A 19,477-nucleotide genomic window follows, 5' to 3' on the forward strand; every position below is an offset into this window, starting at 1 on the left:
TTAGTACCCCATGTTAAAAATTATTACTCCTATCTTAATTAGTGTAGAAGAAGATAAATCACAAACTTTCGTCATTGTTTTTGAGACTGGATATACCAATCTGCTAAACAGAATGTCAACACAGTTGTGATTACTCGGGGTTACCCTCATATCCACAATCTGCTTGGAGCTATATGTGTTAAGGAAAGAGCAGTTTTGCCTATGGCATATTAGAAATAAAAAAGCTCAAAATTCCCATGTAATTTCTCTCAAAATTAGTATTTTGCTCAGACGTTGAATTCATTTTATTCCTCAAATTCAGGTCAGTGTCTATATTACATAGAGAACCATGTCTAAGGATTCTAGAATTCATGATTTCTGAGAAAATTTTCTTTAGTAGGATCTGATAATTTGGGGATTTAAGGTGCATTAAAAATTAACTTTTCTTTCCTCTTTATTATTATTTCCCTCTCCGTTTTGTGCATCTTTTTTTGATCCTTTCCTTAGTATGGCTACTGTTCTCTTCTGTGTTGAATGGGTTAAGTCGGTATATTCTAGACATTTATACTTTCATTCACTTTTATTAGTAAATGAACTTATATTAGAATGTAAGCTTCTGATCACAGTCCCTCCCCCACACCTTCAGTGCCAATGAGATTTTATGAATCCAAGTGAGAAATTTGAAGGTCCCGTAGTAGATCATGAAGGAGCTTCTGAAACTGTAGATGTACACTCCAACACTGCTGACTCTCCACTGATGGTGTTCTTATCCCCACAGTTCTTCACACAACACTACATAACATCTTTTTAGTGGTAAAACCTTTTCATTTGTACAGTAGTTGCATTGAGTTTGGACTACATCTTATCTTTCCCTGGTATCTGACTGTGATGAGCCTGCTTCTTTCATGATCGGTTTTTATATTTACACCTGGAAGCATTGAAATATTCTGTTTGAAACAGAAATGTCTCAATGCAGTATGTAGCCCCTGTGAGCTTGGCAAAACCAGAGTAGAGAATGTGATTCAAATTTTTCAAGGTATTTTAATTTCTGTAAACAAAGTCTATGCTGAGAATAAAAAAAGATTTAGAAAATTTTTTACACTTTGAAGTGGTCAAACAACTTCTAAAATTTGATTGATATGATTGGACATATGAATGCAGTTCATAAGATTTAGTGTTTATGTCTTTGGCAACTTCCTTCCAAATTCTGTGCGAGATGGCCCCAGTTCCATCCCTGGTAGGATAGTAACACCATTCTTAATAGAGCCTTTGGTTTTAAGAATCCACTGCTGGTAGGAATCGTCCTTAAACATTAGTGAAATTTTGAAAGTAACTGTAATACTGGCAGGTAGTGAAATATCATGCCCATTTGTTGTTGACCATATTTGTAGATGTGTGTTTTGTGCATACCTAATATATCTTATTTTCCACAGGAAAATTTAGAACAAGTATCAGAAGTGATAGCTCTGAAAAAAGAAGCCAAGTCAGAGTTAACAGATCCAGAGTCAACACAGGAAAACTCTCTTGAGGTAATGTACATAATTTAATAAGCCATCGTCAGTAATGAAAATAGTTAGAAAATGGCTCAACAGATATCAGTGGTTGACACTTAATTTCAATGCATACGATTGATAGACCTATAGAAAATATACTTTTTATGGGATTGACTGTTTACTTACCTAATTTTAACTTTTTCTTCAAGTTGTTCCATGCTTTTGCGTTAACCCCTTAACTGGGTATTGCGCCTAAAGGCGTCAACACCTATCACACGAGTATTGTTTTTGACGCCTTTAGACATGCTTGTAATGCTAAATGTGTTCTTACCTAGGGTTAGCTGCCTATAGGCGTCTGGCTATTCTTAATCACTTCTGCCATCTGCTATTGTAATTTAAAAAAATTCCATCCATATTATGTGGTTATTGTTGTCCTATTCATTTTTATCTGGTCTCACTCCAGCCGGGTAGTTCACGCCTAGGCAGCAGTCCGAAAACTGTCTCGTGTTGCCTCATACTTCTTCTTCTTCTATGTGCCCTGCCCAGTCTCCCGGACGTTGACGATCAATGTGGAGAGTGCTTTTCTGTTTTCAGCAACACGGTACAGTTCTTCGGTACTTTTTATGCCTGTCCAGTCTTTAATATTCTTAAGACATGTTGTTCTCCTACTGCCTACTGTGCGGCGCCCTTCAATTTTGCCTTTCAAAATTAGATGTAAAACTGCATGTTTTTCACCATGCAAAACATGCTCTAGGTGTGCAATTTTTTTTGCATTTGATGGTGGTTACCAGTTCTTTTTTGCTGTTTGCACTCTGTAGTACTTGTTTATTGGTGGCATGGTCAATCCATGAGACTCTAAGCATTCTTCTATGAAGCTAAGTTTCCAGTCTTTTGACGTCCAAGCTTCAACCCCATAAAGGAGAGTAGACCAAATATAACATTTCACCATACACTGCCAAAGTTTTAAATTTAATGAATCATCAAACAACAATGTTTTCATCTTCCTGAATGTTGAATTTGCAATTTCTATTCGGCTCCTAATTTCTAGGTCTGGATTAGTACGGTCCACGCCAAATTCTTGGTAAAGAATTTTTGTGTATATGTAAATTGAATATTACTAAATTTGCTTGTTATTGTCGTTGTTCTTGTTGTTATGATACAGTTGTTCTGCAAACTCCGTTGTCCATGTTCTGATAACCTTTTGTAAATTGGTCTGCACGTGGTGGTAAATTGTTCCATGTGACGTGAACATGGCTTGGTTGGGAAAGACGTTGAATCATCTGAGAACCCACCGACCGGAAGTAGGAATCACTCAAGAAAATGCTGTGTTGTATACCTGTCAAAGCAGAGGCGACAGAAAACTGTCTACTACTGTGAGGAATGTGACGTGGACTTTGTGCTTGCCTGTGCTTCCGTATTTACCACACTCTGCGCAATTTCTGAATGGCCTTGGAACCAGAAAGTATGTAGAACCTATTGATGAATATATGAAAACTTGAAAAATTTCATCATAATAATGAACGGAACACTTTTTATATTCACTTTTGTATGAGCACACTGTGTAAATATTTATGGGTTTACAAGAAAAATGGTAATAACATAATGCTATTAAATTTCTACTTTATTGATAATGATTTTAAAAAATCAAGTAAAATGTATTTTTCTGTTGAGTATTTACATCTGCTGCACGTTTCTGTGCCCATTTCAAAAGTGCACGCTGAGCTGAATAATTGCCCACTGGCTGGTTGATGTTATGAAACTATTCCTCACTTGTGTAGTAGTTACCGTTGGTGCTAAGACCTCTACGTTATATCATTAGAGTGCTGGTGTCATTCCTACCAATTCCTTTGCCTTAGTAAATATTTTTGAACACAGAGTTGCTATAAGATACATTCTTTTGTTACTGTTACTGGGTATTTTACTAGTTTCTTCCAAATGATACACCTTTGTTATGTTATTGATTACATTAATTACTAGCAAATGTACCACTGCCTTGCTAAGGCATTCTACATTGTGTACAGATATCGAATAAATTACTGTACATGCAGTGAATAACATTTTCAAAAATTGCATGTCTCTTAGCATTATCGGGAAGCAGCAGGGTGTGGTTCCGATACGTTGTTTTCAATGTAAATTGCAAGTAGCTAAGTTGTGATGATAACGGCATGCTCACCTGCCTACCGCTATTCATAATCATCGAGCTCGTAAGTTTTCATTATTATGCTAGGCCACATTATCTACTCAGAGGTGCCAACTATTACGTGTTGTCTGTAATTATTACGGATTTCACCTCACAAGTACGGCATTACGGTCAAAGGGAAAATTATTACGGAAAAGCAACATTATCATGAAAGTCATTTTCTGCAGACAAAAAGAAACAAAGAGGGAAATATGTTCAGTCCTTTCCAGCTTGTCTGATAAATCCCCCTTGTTTCATTGCTTGTGAGTTGGCAACAGTACTTATTTGATCGTAAGCATTGTCAAATTCATTGTGCTAATGAAGGAATTCCTCTGCTCTTTTCCAGTACAAATCCTTAAGTAATGTTGTATGTACAGAATTCAGGGCCACATTAAGCACATATACACTGGAGTCGTTTCTGGTTAAGAAGACGAAAATGTCATCACAGGGAGAAGGATGTTTCAAGAATAACTACACTGAAAATCATCTGCTGGATGCGAAGCAGGTTACAAAGAATGTTTTATCATCGAATTAACAGTTAGTGTGCAAACGTTATTGTGTAATATGATATGCTTAAGAATAGATTGCGTCGGGATGGAAGAAGGGGTATTATTATCGAGAATGGAGGACATGGTTTGGACTTAAACTCGAACATTTTCTGAGGAAAGTGATTACTGACAGTCCACTTCAAATGTTGGCACCTGTGCCTACTACATGGTCACAGTAGATTTTGGGAGTTTTTGTTACAATGGTAGGTGCCCTTTCCTACTTCCAGACACATTACAGTTGAGGAGTTTTTATTATAATAGCAGGCACTTCTTACTGCTTGTCAGAATTGAGTTGTGCTGTAATCATTATAAGGACAAGCCCCTTTTCGTAATGACAGTCACACCAAGTTGGTGAGTTTCCATTATAATAGCAAGGCCACCATGCCTAATACCATTCACATTTAAATGGGTTAAGATTTTATGATAATGGTTGGCACACTTGCCTACTCCCAAACACAATCGATTAGGGGAGTTTTGAACAAAATTGCATGCTCCCCGGACTTCTGCCAGCCAAATCAAGAAGTGAATTACTCATTACAATGTTAGTTCCTCCTTACTAATTCCAGTTACACAGGAGTTGGAAAGGATTCCATTCCTACTGCCATTTAAAGTTGATGTGGAGAGTAATGATTACAATAGCTGATGCCCTGCTGCTGAGAGTCACTATTGGTTTGTAAAATATTAATTATAATGGTGGACACACACCCTTTCTGCATCTGTACAAATAGACATTAACCCGCCCGTGCACGGGTCACAAAGGGTTACATGATTAAACAGGTTGGGACTCACAGACCCATCGTGAAATGTTTTTTTATAGTATGCTAATATATATTTATTTTCAGCATTAATTCCCTCCTATTCCAATAACATTATAAACACATTGGTGTCACAAAACCGTTGGTGATTAACACTTATTTAACATTTTAATTAGCATTTCAGTAACCAATGAATATTTACACCCAATATTTTATTTGATCACAAAATTCAGAACTTATCAAGTCAAAATTTATGAAATCATCATAACCTAATCGTCACTATCCAGAAAGTTCACTAGAACATTCACATTTGAGCTTTACATTCACTGCACACAAATATGGAGTGTTCAAGACACAGGAACTTTCTGCACAAATAGCACGGGTAGCGGGTCTTCCTGTCTCAACATTATGCACAATGTCCTCTTTTATTTTCTGTGTTTTCTCATCCTGCTTCTTCCATCACCCCAGATATCCTTCTTGCAGTAATGCAAATGTTCTTTGGAACATATCTTGAGACAGCCCTTTCTCTTATTTGTTCTTCACTTAGAAGAAACAAGAGTTTCTTCAAAAAATTTCTTCTGTTCCTTGCGTTTGGAGAGTTAGGTTTTTGGCTCTAACTATTAAATATGCATTAAAGCATTCAATATTCAGCAATGCATAGAAAACCACCATTGTCCAACGTCTGGTGTCTCTCATCTACACAGTCTATACCACACTTAGTTAAATTATGGAATGTAACTATTTCAGGCTTCCTCTTTTCTCCTGTACTTTAATTAATTTTATCATCACTATGCATCGACGACAGGAAAACAACCGTTCTTCCTTTCTTTGGAACATAGGAAACCAACATCATGTCCGCTTGGAAGCCAAATAAACTGCTGTAAGTTTTTTCGTTTTGCAGCTACAAAGAAACTTGTGGGCAACTCTCTCTTATTTTTTCGAACATTATTGATCATGGTAATATTAAGTTCTCGATTCATTTTTTTTGACAATAGGGTATGAAGTAAACCAGTCAAATGTCAAATTACGTCCACTTACGGACACAGCGATGCACATTCTCTCTACAACATCAGCAGATTTGAAACTCACATCGAAATATGGGCCTTCAGGTTGCTTAACACAGTAAATTTCTAAATTGTATGTATAAAACATCTTTGGATCAACTAGAGTGAATACTTTAATTCCGTATTAACCTGGTTTTGTGGGAATGTATGTTCTAAAACTGCACCGTCCATGGATAGACCAAAGCATATCAGCTAATGTCATGAATTCCCCAAGGTAGTAGGCTTTCCTACAGTTTCCATTGAATGTGTTCATTTCTCTTACAGCTGCCAATTTATCACCTTCTCTTCTCTGTTGCCTGGTCCCCACATCATCAAAGTGAATATATTTCAGAAGAAATCTGAAACGTCTGAAAGCCATAGTCACTGGAAAGCACTCCGTTCCCAAGCCATGAGTAGACCAGAAATCATGAGTATTCATTCTTCCACTGTGAAGGAAACCCATACCTTACAGAAGTCCTATATGTGCTCTAATTCCCGAAACTGTTGTAGGTTTACATTCGGATCTTCATATCAGGAAGAAATATCCACATTGAAGATATTCATGTATGTAACTATACTTTCGATCATACCATTGTTGAAAAACAAATTCCAGCAATTCTTAGCTTCCTTTGTTCCTTTAGCAGCCCCTATTACCCTGGGCAATTTATGCACAATATTGTGCCTTGTGCTCACATTTGCAGTGGGGCTCATTTTCTTCCATCTTGCAGTTTAATCTCTACCAATGAACTGATTGTTGGATTGAGACTGGTTCATTTTTAATCATTTCCTTCTACTTCTTCTTCTGCTTCTTCTTCTTCTTGTACATTGGCATCAGTCTCCAAGTCTGTATTATGGTCACTTGCAATAGCAAACTCGGGTTCTACATCAAAATAACTGACATTATGTATATCATCATCTGATAATGGTTCCTACAATAATGCTGCAACTCGTTCCATATCACATGGATTACTGACAATGTATCACTCCTTTTTCTTAGACCTACGAAGAAACGAGCTCATTAGCCCAGGTCAACCCATTTTCAGTTCAGCTTTGTACTAAAAAGCCAAGGAACTAAGGTGAAAGACAGCCAGGCTAGCTAACCACTACACCACGGGTTTAGACAAGATGCTACAATATAATCACCCTGTAAACCAACATTAAATCTTCTTTATGTACACGATTAAAATTGAAAGACCAAATCTTATGATACAAAAACTTACATGACCTCACGAGTTGCGTCTCACAGGCCCTCAGAACACTACAACTTGCCGCAGCTCACGTACTAATGTAATCATTTCCTTGTCCGTCTGCAGGAATACAATACCAGTGAAAGCAGGAAGGTAGCAGAAGCCGGAAATATGCAGTTCCCGCCGTCTATTAGAAAATCTAGGTATTAGCAGCGTATGGGTCCTACAGACACAACCCGTGCACTGGCAGGTTAATGAATATATACTGACCGAGCAAATGTCATGGGATAGCAGAGCACTGATACGCAGGTGTGTTGTCTGGGCACCACACGCCCCCTGTGCCAGCAGCAGTTGTATAGGAGACCTTGTGAGCAGGGCTGTGCATGTGACGGGTGTAACATGGAACATCAGATCAAAAATTAGATGGATGGCTTTTCCGGCGTTTACTCAGAAGAGTCTAGTGTCAGACCTAAGACGAAACGCTGGTTAATAGAGCAAACGCCGGAAAAGCCATCCATCTAATTTTTGATCTGATTTTTGATATGCTCTATTGGTGGAAAAGAATCTAATTCCCTCCATGGGAACTTAGAATTTCCATTTGTAACATGGAACGTCGTCGTGAGCTGACACTGTTCAAACGGAGTATGGTGGTCGGTGCCTGACTGATGGGAAGTGCGATTTTGGAAATGTTGCGGGAATTTGGCTTCACACGATCAACAGTGTCCAGGGTGTATCGTGAATGGTTGAGCGCGGGTGTAGCCGTCCACAACAGATGAATGACCAGCCGTCCAGCCACCCTCGATGACCGTGAGCAGCGACATCTGAGATGGATTGTCAATAGTGACAGATGGGCAACCGTGCAACAAATCACGGCTCAATTCAACACAGGCCATACTAGACACGTCTCCCAGTGGACAATCCATAGGAATATGGGTTCTATGGAGTATGGGAGCTGGTGCCACTGCTAACTCAATGTCATCGGGCACAAAGATGCCCATTTGTCGCCATTCATCAGGGATGGACACTGGAACAATGGCGTAGTGTGATATGGTCGGATGAATCACGATTTCAACTGCACCATGCCGATGGGAGGCACGGTGTATGCGCAGACCACATGAAGCGATGTATCCTGCCTGCCCCAAAGGTGTGGTCCAGGGCGCTAGTGTCCATGTTATGGTCTGGGGTGCATTTTCCTGGTATGAAATGTGCCCCCTACTTGTTCTGGAAGAGACTTCGAATGGTACGCGGTATGTTGAGCTGCTCGGAGACTATCTGCACCTATTTTTGGACTTCCAGTGTCCAGGCGGTTCAGCGGTTTTTCAAGATGATAACGCGCTGCCACATTTGCTGGACTAATGTGCTAGTATGGGTTTAGCAGTTATGAATACATTCTTTAAGCATAAAGCTATTCACCACTACACATGGGAGGCTAGGCGTACCAGATCCAGATTCGACCATATCTTAACCAACTTCGAATTCAGGAAATCTGTTAGGAACATATGAGTTTTCTGGGGATTTTTCGATGATACAGATCACTGTCTGACCTGTAGTGAACTAAGTGTCTCTAGGCCTGGGGTAGAGAAAGTGAAATCTGTCTGCAAACGAATATGGATAGAAAATCTCCAGGACGAGGAAATTGGACAGAAGTACACAGATATGATTAGTGAGAAATTTCGAACAGTAGACAGTAAGCAGGTTCAGGATAGAGAAAGAGAATGGTTGGCGTACAGGGATGCTGTAGTAGAAACACCAATGAAATTCCTAGGCACAACTGTGTGTAAAGATGGGAAAAGGCGAACATCTTGGTGGAATGATTAAGTGAGAGCAGCTTGTAAACGTAAAAGGAAGGCTTATCAGAAATGGCTCCGAACAAGGGCCGAGGCAGATAGGGATTTGTATGTAGATGGAAGAAACAGAGCGAAACAAATAGTTGTTGAATCCAGAAATGAGTCATGGAAAGATTTTGGTAATAACCTGGAAAGGCTAGCTCAAGCAGCAGGGAAACCTTTCTGGACAGTAATACAGAATCTTAGGAAGGGAAGGAGTAGGAAATGAACAGTGTTTTGAGTAATTCAGGTGAACTCATAATAGATCCCAGGGAAACACTGGAGAGGTGGAGGGAATATTTTGATCATCTCCTCAACGTGAGAGGAAATCTTCCTGGTGAAGTTGCGAACAGCCAAGCTCATGGGGAGGAGGTAAACAATGATGGTGAAATTACACTTGAGGAAGTGGAAAGGATGGTAAATAACCTCCAGTGTCATAAAGCAGCAGGAATAGATGAAATTTGACCTGAAATGGTGTATAGTGGGGAGGCAGCGAAGAAATGGCTTCATTGAGTAGTAAAATTAGCAGTGAATGTTGGTAAGGTATCTTCAGATTGGACAAAATCAGGAATTGCACCTATCTATAAGCAAGGGAACAGGAAGGATTGCAACAACTATCGAGGTATCTCATTTATTAGTATACCAGGCAAAGTATTCAGTGGCATCTTGGAAGGGAGGGTGCGATCAGTCATTGAGAGGAAGTTGGATGAAAACCAGTGTGGTTTCAGACCACAGAGGGGCTGTCAGGATCAGATTTTCAGTATGCGCAAGGTAATTGAAAAATGCTACGAGATGAATAGGCAGTTGTGTTTATGTTTCGTAGATCTAGACAAAGCATATGACAGGGTACCGAGGGAAAAGATGTTCACCATACTGGGGGACTATGGCATTAAAGGTAGATTATTAAAATCAATCAAGGGCATTTATATCGACAATTGGGCTTTAGTGAGAATTGATGGTAGAAAGAGTTCTTGATTCAGAGTACTTACAGGTGTTAGGCAAGGCTGTTATCTTTCACCTTTGCTGTTCAAGGTATAAAATGGCAGGGAGGGATTCAATTAGGTGGAAATTTAGGAAGTTGTCTGGCCTGTGCTGAAAACTTGGTCTTAATGGCAGATTGTGCCCAAAGCCTGCAGTCTAATATCTTGGAACTTGAAAATAGGTGCAAAGAGTATGGTATGAAAATTAGCCTTTCAAAGACTAAATTGATGTCAGTAGGTAAGAAATTCAACAGAATTGAATGTCAGATTGGTGATACAAAGCGAGAGCAGGTTGATAATTTCAAGTATTTAGGGTGTGTGTTCTCCCAGGTTGGTAATATAGCAAGTGAGATTGAATCAAGGTGTAGTAAAGCTAATGCAGTGAGCTCGCAGTTGCGAGCAACGGTATACTGTAAGAAGGATGTCAGCTCCCAGACAAAACTATCTTTACATCGGTCTGTCTTCAGACCAACTTTGCTTTACGGGAGCGAAATCTGGGTGGACTGAAGATGTCTTATTCATAAGTTAGAAGTAACAGACATGAAAGTAGAGAGAATGATTGCTGGTAGAAACAGGTGGGTACTAGGAATGAGGAGATAAAGGCTAATTTAGGAATGAACTTGATGGATGAAGCTGTACGCATAAACCGGCCTCGGTGGTGGGGTCATGTGAGGCGAACGGAGGAGGATAGGTTACGTAGGAGAATAATGGACTCTGTTATGGAGGGTAAGAAAAGTAGAAGGATACCAAGATGTTGATGGTTAGTCTAGATTTCTAACAATTTAATGATAAAAGGTACAGAACTAAATGAGGCTACAGCACTATTTGCAAATGGAGATTTTGGCGACGTTTAGTTAATTCACAGAGGTTTGCAGACTGAATGCTGAAAGGCATAACAGTCTATAATGATAATGTATGTATGTTACTTTCCATTCTTATATATTTATATTTTAAATTGTGAGATAAATTTATTATACTCTTATGATATTTATTTCCTCAGTTGTTTCATGGTTAGGCCTACAGTATATACATGTATTTTTATTCCTTTACTTCTTTTTCACAGTTCTTATTTCTTACTTACAGCCTTCAGAAAACATTAAGAAGGAAATATTCATAGAACAAAATACTGATGATCAGCTGCCTGTGTACATCAAAGAAGAAACAAAGTACGTACACCACAAACCCTATACAATATGAATATGTTGTACCTATTCACAGTTGTGTTCAGCAGTGGTTGTTTTATCTTTGAAACTTACCATCTTTATCAGTTAATCCGGTCTTTACAAGGTTACGTTTAAACACTAATATCTTAAAATTCTTTTGGTAAAAATTGTCTAAAATATTCAGGAATTTTAAGATCAAATTTATTGTTACTTCTTGTAGTTTTATTGAATATATATCCACAAAATAATCTCTAGAAGAACTAGATATTTCTGAAGTATATTTGCTTACAGTACCTTTGATTGTCGTCATAAGACGTATCTGTGTCAGTGCGTCATAAAGTATATGTGTCAGGGCAACATAAAGCAACTAGCCAAAAGAAAACAATATCTCTAAGCAGCTGTGAAAAATGCATTCTTTCTTTCACTGTCACTGCATTATTTGTTCATCATATTCTTGTCATCTGAAATGCCATCTGCAACGCCATCTGCAACTACTGCCTCCGCATATTCTCAGTAAAGAAAAAGGAATATCTGTAGATTATAAACTAAATCTACAAATTCAAAATTATTGTTATGTACATTGTAAACAACGTAATAATTTCGAAGTAATGTAATTTAGTTTCATTAATCAGTATGTTGATGGCTCAGTTCAATAGTGTTATAACTCAAATATTGTCAGTTTTGGAATTATTTATTTGGTTAGATTCCTCTTTTATGATCTTTCCAGTTCTATTTTGTGTTAAGTCAAATATCTGCATTTGTGAACGCCAAGGCAGATAATGTGTTGTAGAATTGAAACGTTCAGTTCATTAGTGCTACATCTTAGATATCATAGTTTTCAAATAAAATTCCCACATTGTTGTAAGCTTATAAAGAAATCATGGCATTGAATTTATGCTTGTTCCAGTGTTCTGGTCACACTTCCGGATTGTCGCTATTTCCCACTTTTCATTTAAGTGCTCATTGTCAGTCAAGTGCTTGTACTTTGTTGTTTGCAAACACATTTACACAGTTATTATAATCTAATAAAATGACAGCGACAAGAGAAGTTTTAAATTTTTACTGGTTGCCTAAAAAAGTTTCCAGAATTCTTCCAGTAAGTGAATTTATTATCTCTTAGGAATAGGTAAATAATGATGTTATGATAGAATATTATTTAATTTTTGTTATTTTTATCAGCGGTGTAACAGAGTCATGCAAGTGTGTATCTTTTTTCAAACTTTTAATGCAGTAGTGTGTTTGAACTGTAGGTGTGCCATTGGACTACTTGCGAATTAATATTTTGCTGTCACATCTTTCTTGTTTACTGTGTGGAGCGATCTTTGATAGTCCCTGGGAAACGATTGTATAAGGCCGGCTTTGTGCTCTTAGCCACACTCTTGTATCGGCAGGTCCTGTAATGGCTAGTCATAGCCGAATGTTTTACTTCAAACCGGATTATTGATAGAAACTATGAATTCTGAAAGATTTATTGGACTTTGTTGGTGGTTAGAATCTTCTCATCTGTCATGTGATGCTTTGAATTGTTCCTACTGTACATTCACAAGTAGTGGCATGAAATATTCATTTCAATCCTCAGAACTGCCCAGTATCAGCTTACACTCACTCATTATACACAGCAGAACCGTGTACACAACTGAAGAACGCCCAAATACATCATATCTTCGAGGTTCAAATTCTGCTGTTTCTTTGTAATTCTTGTGTTACAGGAGACAATAGGCTATGTTAGACAACAATCTTGTAATATGACCACTAATAAAAATGTTGCTTATGAATACTTTTCACACACAAAATGAATATTACTATTTTTGAATAGAGCTTAATTTAGCTTTGTTCTCCCTAAACGTATCTTGTGCAGAGGCACTCTCAAACCAGCAAAGTGACAAGCCTTTTGTGTATTCTTTTATATCTCACCTCTGACGCTGATCATGACTCTCATTTCACCAGTCTACAAGTATCATGCAGGAAATTAAATGACTTCTTTCAAAATATGTAAGAGGTTTGCAGTGTCAATTTCTTACTGAATTACATATGAACAGGTTTTAATTTTCATAAAATTTTCTAATTGCTGACTTGTCGAAAGACACATATTCCTGCTTACCAATTAGTGATGACGTTACCTTCCATTTGTTAAGAGACACATTGCCATGAGGTAAATAATTAGTGATGAGATTAACTTCTGTTTGTGTTGAAACACATGGCCCTGTGCTGACCACTTTGTGCCTCTCCTCCATTGTCTTCATACTTATAGACTTGGTCAGAGTGAAAATAAATTGATTGATGTGATCATCTGCTATCTATGATGGATGTAAGCAGAAATATGAATGGCGAAATTCCATTCAGCCTAGAATACACTAGTTGGTGCCCATAGAATTTCACTGAATATAGAAACTATCACTTCTGAATAATACAGATAATCCTGAAATTTCCTTTTGCTGAGTTATATATATTTTTTTAAATACATTTAATGCAGTCACTTAAACATTAAATCCAGAAGCGTTCTGTTGTTCAAACACTATTTTGTAAAAATGAGACATAGGCTTTAGGACAGAGAATTGAAACGTATTAAGTTGAATGCTAGGATGTGCAACATATACATTATATCCCATTTTTGCAATAGAATTTCCATCGATCTGCTTCTTGTTATACTTCTTCTTTAGTATTAGTCCTGCCTTGTGGCAGGGTCCAGTGTTGTGATACGTTGTCTCCAGTTAAATCGGTCTCGGGCCATGTCTGTATGTAGTTTCACAGCTTTCGGGCCGTTATGCACTTTATCTGTCCTTTGCTGTCTTGTTCGTCACTTACGCCTCTTTCCGCTTACTTCCTGTATTAATGCTGACTTTCAGAATGTATTATCCTCTGCACGCAAACCAGCGCACATGGCTTTCCTCAATTTTCTTCTGGATCGGTGCAATGACAAGACCTGTCTGTGTCGGTGCGACGTAAAGCCCCTAGCAAAAAAAAAAGAGATTTCCTAATAACATCATTTGAAATGTGATTCACTCTATTTGTGCCAGTCTTCCACCTAAGCATAATTGTATCCGTGGTGCTTAGTTGGAGTTCTACCTCCTTTGTAGCTGGCCAGCATTCGTTGCTGTGGTAAACGACAGGGCAAATAACAGTTCGGTAGATAGTAGATTTCAGATTTCCCTTCAACCGACGGCCGCAAGGGTGCCAGTTGTCACTTTCAACATCAGCCAAGCTTTGTAGATCCTTAAGTTGACTTCATCAGTAAGACGGCCATCTTCAGAGAATTGTGGAGCCATAATTCTTAAAATTCACAACTCACTATATCTTAACCGTCAACATGCATGGTTCCAACTTCTCGATGATGTAATGTCATGTTTTCTGTCTTCTTTTTGTTGAGGCACGAGACACATTCCACTAGTCGATTGTTCCAATCTTCTGCTTGGTGCTGCAGATCAAGCTTATTCTCTGCAGCAAAAAAAGACATCAATAGCATAGAGAAGTGTCCATGACATTGACTTGTGCAGGTCTAATATAATGTTGTCCATCACAAGAATGAACAGCATTGGTAATACGGCAGGGCCTTGGTGGACGTCTCCTACAGTTATGCGGAAGTCATCAGATGCTCCTGCGGTAGCTTGAACATAACCTCTCCATTCTACGTAGAGCAATATTGTACCTTCCCAACAAGGTGCTCTTGAATGCCGCATTCTTGTAGCGCTGACCAGATAAAGTCACGAGGCACCCGATAGAAGGCTATCTCATGATCCAGAAAGTCGAGATGAAGCCTCTTATTCTTTTCACAGTGTCTCTCAACTAACAGCCATGCAGTGTGTATTGCTATGGTTGTGCCACAAGTTTACACAAATCCAGGTTGGCTGGTTGTACTTTTGGCTAAATCGCAATCCTATTGTCGAGGATTTGTTCGAAAACTGTCATAGCTTGGCTCAGAAGTGTGATCTGGCAGTAATTATAAAAATCGGCAGGGCTTCCCTTATTTTTGAGCGGAGGTGATTGGGACTGGCAGATACGAAAATTACAAGATGAAACTTTGTCAAAGTAGCAGTGACCAGCAAGTTTTAGAAGTTATGGATGGCAGTCCATAAATAGCCGAAACATTCAGATAGATTATGTTAAATACACTTTTAAAAACAACACCGTAATTGTAAAATGAAAATATGAGCATTATTTTATAACACAGAAGCATTTTCAATTTTATTGATCAACAAAGATTGCTGATTTATGTGCTTATTATAGATTTTCTTAAAATATGTATTTACATTTTTAAAATGTGAAAATATGTGTTTTTATGGGAAATAAGATTCAGTTTTTACGCTTGTGGATGCACAATAGAAATAATGAACTTCGTAACTTGCGTTAAAACTTACGCAAAAAAATATGTAATTACGTAAAAAAATCGCTCCCTAGTAATGAGCACTATACATATGATATCAGTGAGTGGAATGTTCATTAGCATTTCCCTTGTGTGAGAGATGTACCTGAGTTGACTGTTAAAAAATATATTTTCACATCATTTTATTATTTCCACCGTAGATCGAGACCCGAGGTGAGCTACGAAGATCATCAACCTCCAGATGACGTGGGAGCTACTTTCAGGTGCAATGTGTGTGGGAAATCCTACAGCCAGAAAGTCAGTCTAAGTTTTCATATGCGGAATCACACGGAGGAGAACCCACCCCAATGTATTGTCTGTGGTAAATCCTTCAGCCTCAAAAGCTGTCTGACACGTCACATGCGGACTCACACAGACGAGAAGCCACACCAATGCAATGTCTGTGGTAAATCATTCAGACGTACTGACGGTCTAACAAATCACATGCGAACTCACACAGGCGAGAAGCCATACAAGTGCAATGTCTGTGCCAAATTGTTTAGCCAAAGAACCAGTCTTGCAAATCACATGCGTACTCACAATGTGGAGGGGCTATTCTGTTGCAATGTCTGTGGCAAATCTTTTCCCCGGAAAAAAAGTCTAATAAACCACATGTGGACTCATACGGGCAAGAAGCTACACTACTGCTATGTCTGTGGTAAAGCATTCAGCCGCGATGACTGTCTAAGAGATCACATCAGTACTCACACAGGCATTATGACGTAGTGTTCCTATATATGTGGAAAATCCTTTACCACGAAATTTAAAGCAGTCGTTTACCTACGTTCGCACAATGGTGAGAGGCCAAATTGTTGAACTCCATGTGCCAAATCCTTCAGCCAAAAAAAAAAAAAAAAAAAAAACAATCTTCCAGGTCACATTCTTTCTCACACCGTCGAGAAGCTTCACTGTTGCAATGTCTGTGGTAAATCATTCAGGCGCAATTTCGGTCTAACAGATCACATGCTGATTCACACGAGTGAGAAACCAGAATGCTGCATCTGGGGTAAATCCTTCAGCCAGAAAGTCCATTTAAGTGTTCTAACGCGGTCCCACAAAGGCGAGGAGCCACACCGATGCGATGTCTGTGGCGAATCTCAAAGGCAAAAGGTCGATTTAACAGTCGAAATTCGGACTCAAACAGACGAGAGACCACCCTGATACACTGTCTGCGGCAAATGTTTCTGCCCCAAAGCCAGTCTAACTGTTCGCATGAGGACCCATACGGGCGATAAGCCACAACTCTTCAATGTCTGGCAAATCCTTCAATCAAGAAGTCACTGACATGTCACATGCGGAATCACACAGACGGAAAGCACAACAGCTGCAATGTCTGTGGCAAATCCTTTAGCAATAAAGTCAGCCTAACAGTTGCCATGCCAACTCAGACGGCGAGAACCCATACTGCCGCAATATCTGTGGTAAATCCTTCAGCCACCATGTCGGTTTAACAGACCAGATGCGGTCTCACACTGGCGTAAATCCACACTGCCGCAATATCTGTGTTAAATTTCTTCAGCCGCAAAGTCAGTCGGACACGTCACATGACAATTCACATGGGCGAGAATCCGTACTTTCGCAGTATATGTGGTGCATCATCAGCCACAATGCGTGACTAACAATTCGCATGCTACCCACACGGGCGAGAAGCCAAACTGCTGCAATGTCTGTGACAAATCCATCAACCAGGAAGTCCACCTAGCACTCCACAGGCGTACTCTCACGGGCGAGAAGCCACTTCGCTGCAGTATCTGTAGTAAGTTCTTAACAGATAGTAGTGCACTCTCGAAACACGTGCAATCGCATACAGACGAGAAGCAAAACCGGTGCAATGACAGTGGCAAGTCCTTCAGCAAGAAAGTCCACCTAGCAGTTCACATGCTTTCTCGTACTGGCTCGACGCCTCACCCTTGCAGTATCAGCAGCATGCAGTTCACTGGGGGAAGAGCGCTCCTGAAATACTTGAAAACTCAAAGGGTGAGAAGCCATACTGCGAAAAGTCTGGCAAATCTTTCAGCCAGGAAGTAAGTCTAAAAGTTTACTTGCGAACTAACATGTGTGTGAACGTGAACTCGTGCTCAGTAATGCTCTAAAATGTTCAGAGTATCGTATAATTTACTCATACGTTTGTCTTTCCTGGAAACATATTTTACTCTGCACGTGAATAGTAGATTTACAGGATTTCAATGTACTTAAATGATTTTAAATGGAAGAAATGATCCGAAAGGATCAGGTTATGTTTGGTTAAGGTTCCAAGGTATCCAGTTTATATACCTACAATTCATAATTGTCACTAAGAATTATATTACACTACGATATATGTAATATGTACAGTATTTGTTGTCTTCACAGTGTTTCTTCGTTTACAGCTATTCATTGCGTTACACACGGAAGCAGATCATGTTATATACCCTCTCTCGGTTTCACATAATTTGTAAGATTCCATTCCGAAACGCGATTGTTTTCTTGGTATGTAAACTTTCCACCCATACCGTAACAAGGTGTTCTCATCAATTGACACATTGCCATCAGTGGTATGAGCTTCCAAAGATTTTGCTACCAGGTCATATAATGCCTTTATCTTTTATACTTTGGGTGTAATGTTTCATTAGATGCCTCATACTCAGATAAGTGTAAAAATATTTGGAGGAATATCTAATAATAATAATAATGGCTTTACGGTCCTCTAACTAATTTTACGGTTTTCGGAGACGCCAATGTGCTGAAATTAAGTCAAGCAGGAGTTCCTTTCATGCCATTAAATCTACTGACATGAGACTGATGTATTCGAGCACCTTCGGACTGAGCCCGGTATGAACCTGCCAAGTTGGTGTCTGAAGTCGGCCAGCGCTTCAACCGTCTGAGCCACTCAGCCTCGCACTCCGTATAATCAGTTCATAGGTAATAGGAGTTCATAGTCACCAAGCAATTGCAAGAAATATAATGACCGTATTCAGTTTTCTATACAATCCTCTGTGGCAACAGTATGGCCATAAGATTCTTAATTCCGTCCTTATTTGTACAGACCCGGTCTTGATTTCTACCCCTTCGCTTTTAAACTGAGTTTTTTATGCGATCTTCTGCTGGGCACCTTTTGTCTGTACAGCTACAGCATGTTCTTGCATACCTCATCATGAAAGAAATAAAATATTTCACTCGTACATGTTTTCTCCAAAAACTCGCCCTTTACATCATGATTGAATTTTGGTTCAAAGCGGGGCCTTCCTTCTCTAGTTTAGGTCCAGGTTGACGGAAAAGTTACACTGGTTGGACTGTTATCAGTATTATCGTCACTAATGTCACGGTCATGATCGCTAGTTGAACAGGAATCGATCACGTGTCATCACTTTCGGACTTTTTTCGTATCAGCTGGGCCCGAACTCTGTTCATTCGAGCCTGCAGTACTTGTTCCATGAAAATTTCTGTCACGAATTCCCCTGCGGCAGAACTTTTCCAACTAAATATCAATTTTTCGTTTATCATGACCTTTAAATCATCTTTCTCTAACAGTGGGGACTGGTGATTCCTTTCAGGCATTTTAGCGGGAAAAATGTAAGAAAAGGCTTTGAATAGAATCCTGGTCTCTACAGTTTGGAGGGAAATCTGGAATTGTACCTGTATTACTGAACACATACGTAAGATTGTAAATATCGTGTAAATCGCAGTAAACACACACTCCAGTCGTGAAGTAAGAACCCAAGAACTCAAAGTCACAGTTCTAAAGTGTCACCAGTGATATCTGTTGAGTATCACGATCTCCAGTAATACCTTCTACTGCGACATTATTTCATCCAATGGACGATTAAGCTTTGAGCTAACCATTCGGCGCGGGCCTACTTGGCTTTAGGTCGTTCTTGCCCAGGCGTAAGTTGCGTTCTGTATGATCCATCTCTTGGATTACACATTGGAATTGAGCGAATATAGTTAAAAATTTCACAGCAGAGGGTAGACTCATCCAGTATAC

At 39.1% G+C, this 19,477-nt stretch overlaps 1 protein-coding gene across 1 annotated transcript in view; it reads left to right on the top strand.

Annotated features, from left to right (window-relative positions):
* The window catches only part of LOC136885567 (zinc finger protein 892-like), a 28,120-nt gene extending 10,168 nt beyond the window's left edge, over positions 1-17,952 (top strand). The window contains exons 3-5 of the mRNA XM_067158211.2: positions 1,413-1,508; positions 11,074-11,156; positions 15,675-17,952. Coding sequence (XP_067014312.2) covers positions 1,413-1,508; positions 11,074-11,156; positions 15,675-16,239 — 744 coding nt within the window. The 3' untranslated portion in view covers positions 16,240-17,952. The remainder of the gene's footprint in view (positions 1-1,412; positions 1,509-11,073; positions 11,157-15,674) is intronic.
* The last annotated feature ends 1,525 nt before the right edge of the window (positions 17,953-19,477 follow it).

This window comes from Anabrus simplex, chromosome 14 (assembly GCF_040414725.1).
Source record: "Anabrus simplex isolate iqAnaSimp1 chromosome 14, ASM4041472v1, whole genome shotgun sequence".
In the NCBI taxonomy this organism is placed as follows: Eukaryota; Metazoa; Arthropoda; class Insecta; order Orthoptera; family Tettigoniidae; genus Anabrus; species Anabrus simplex.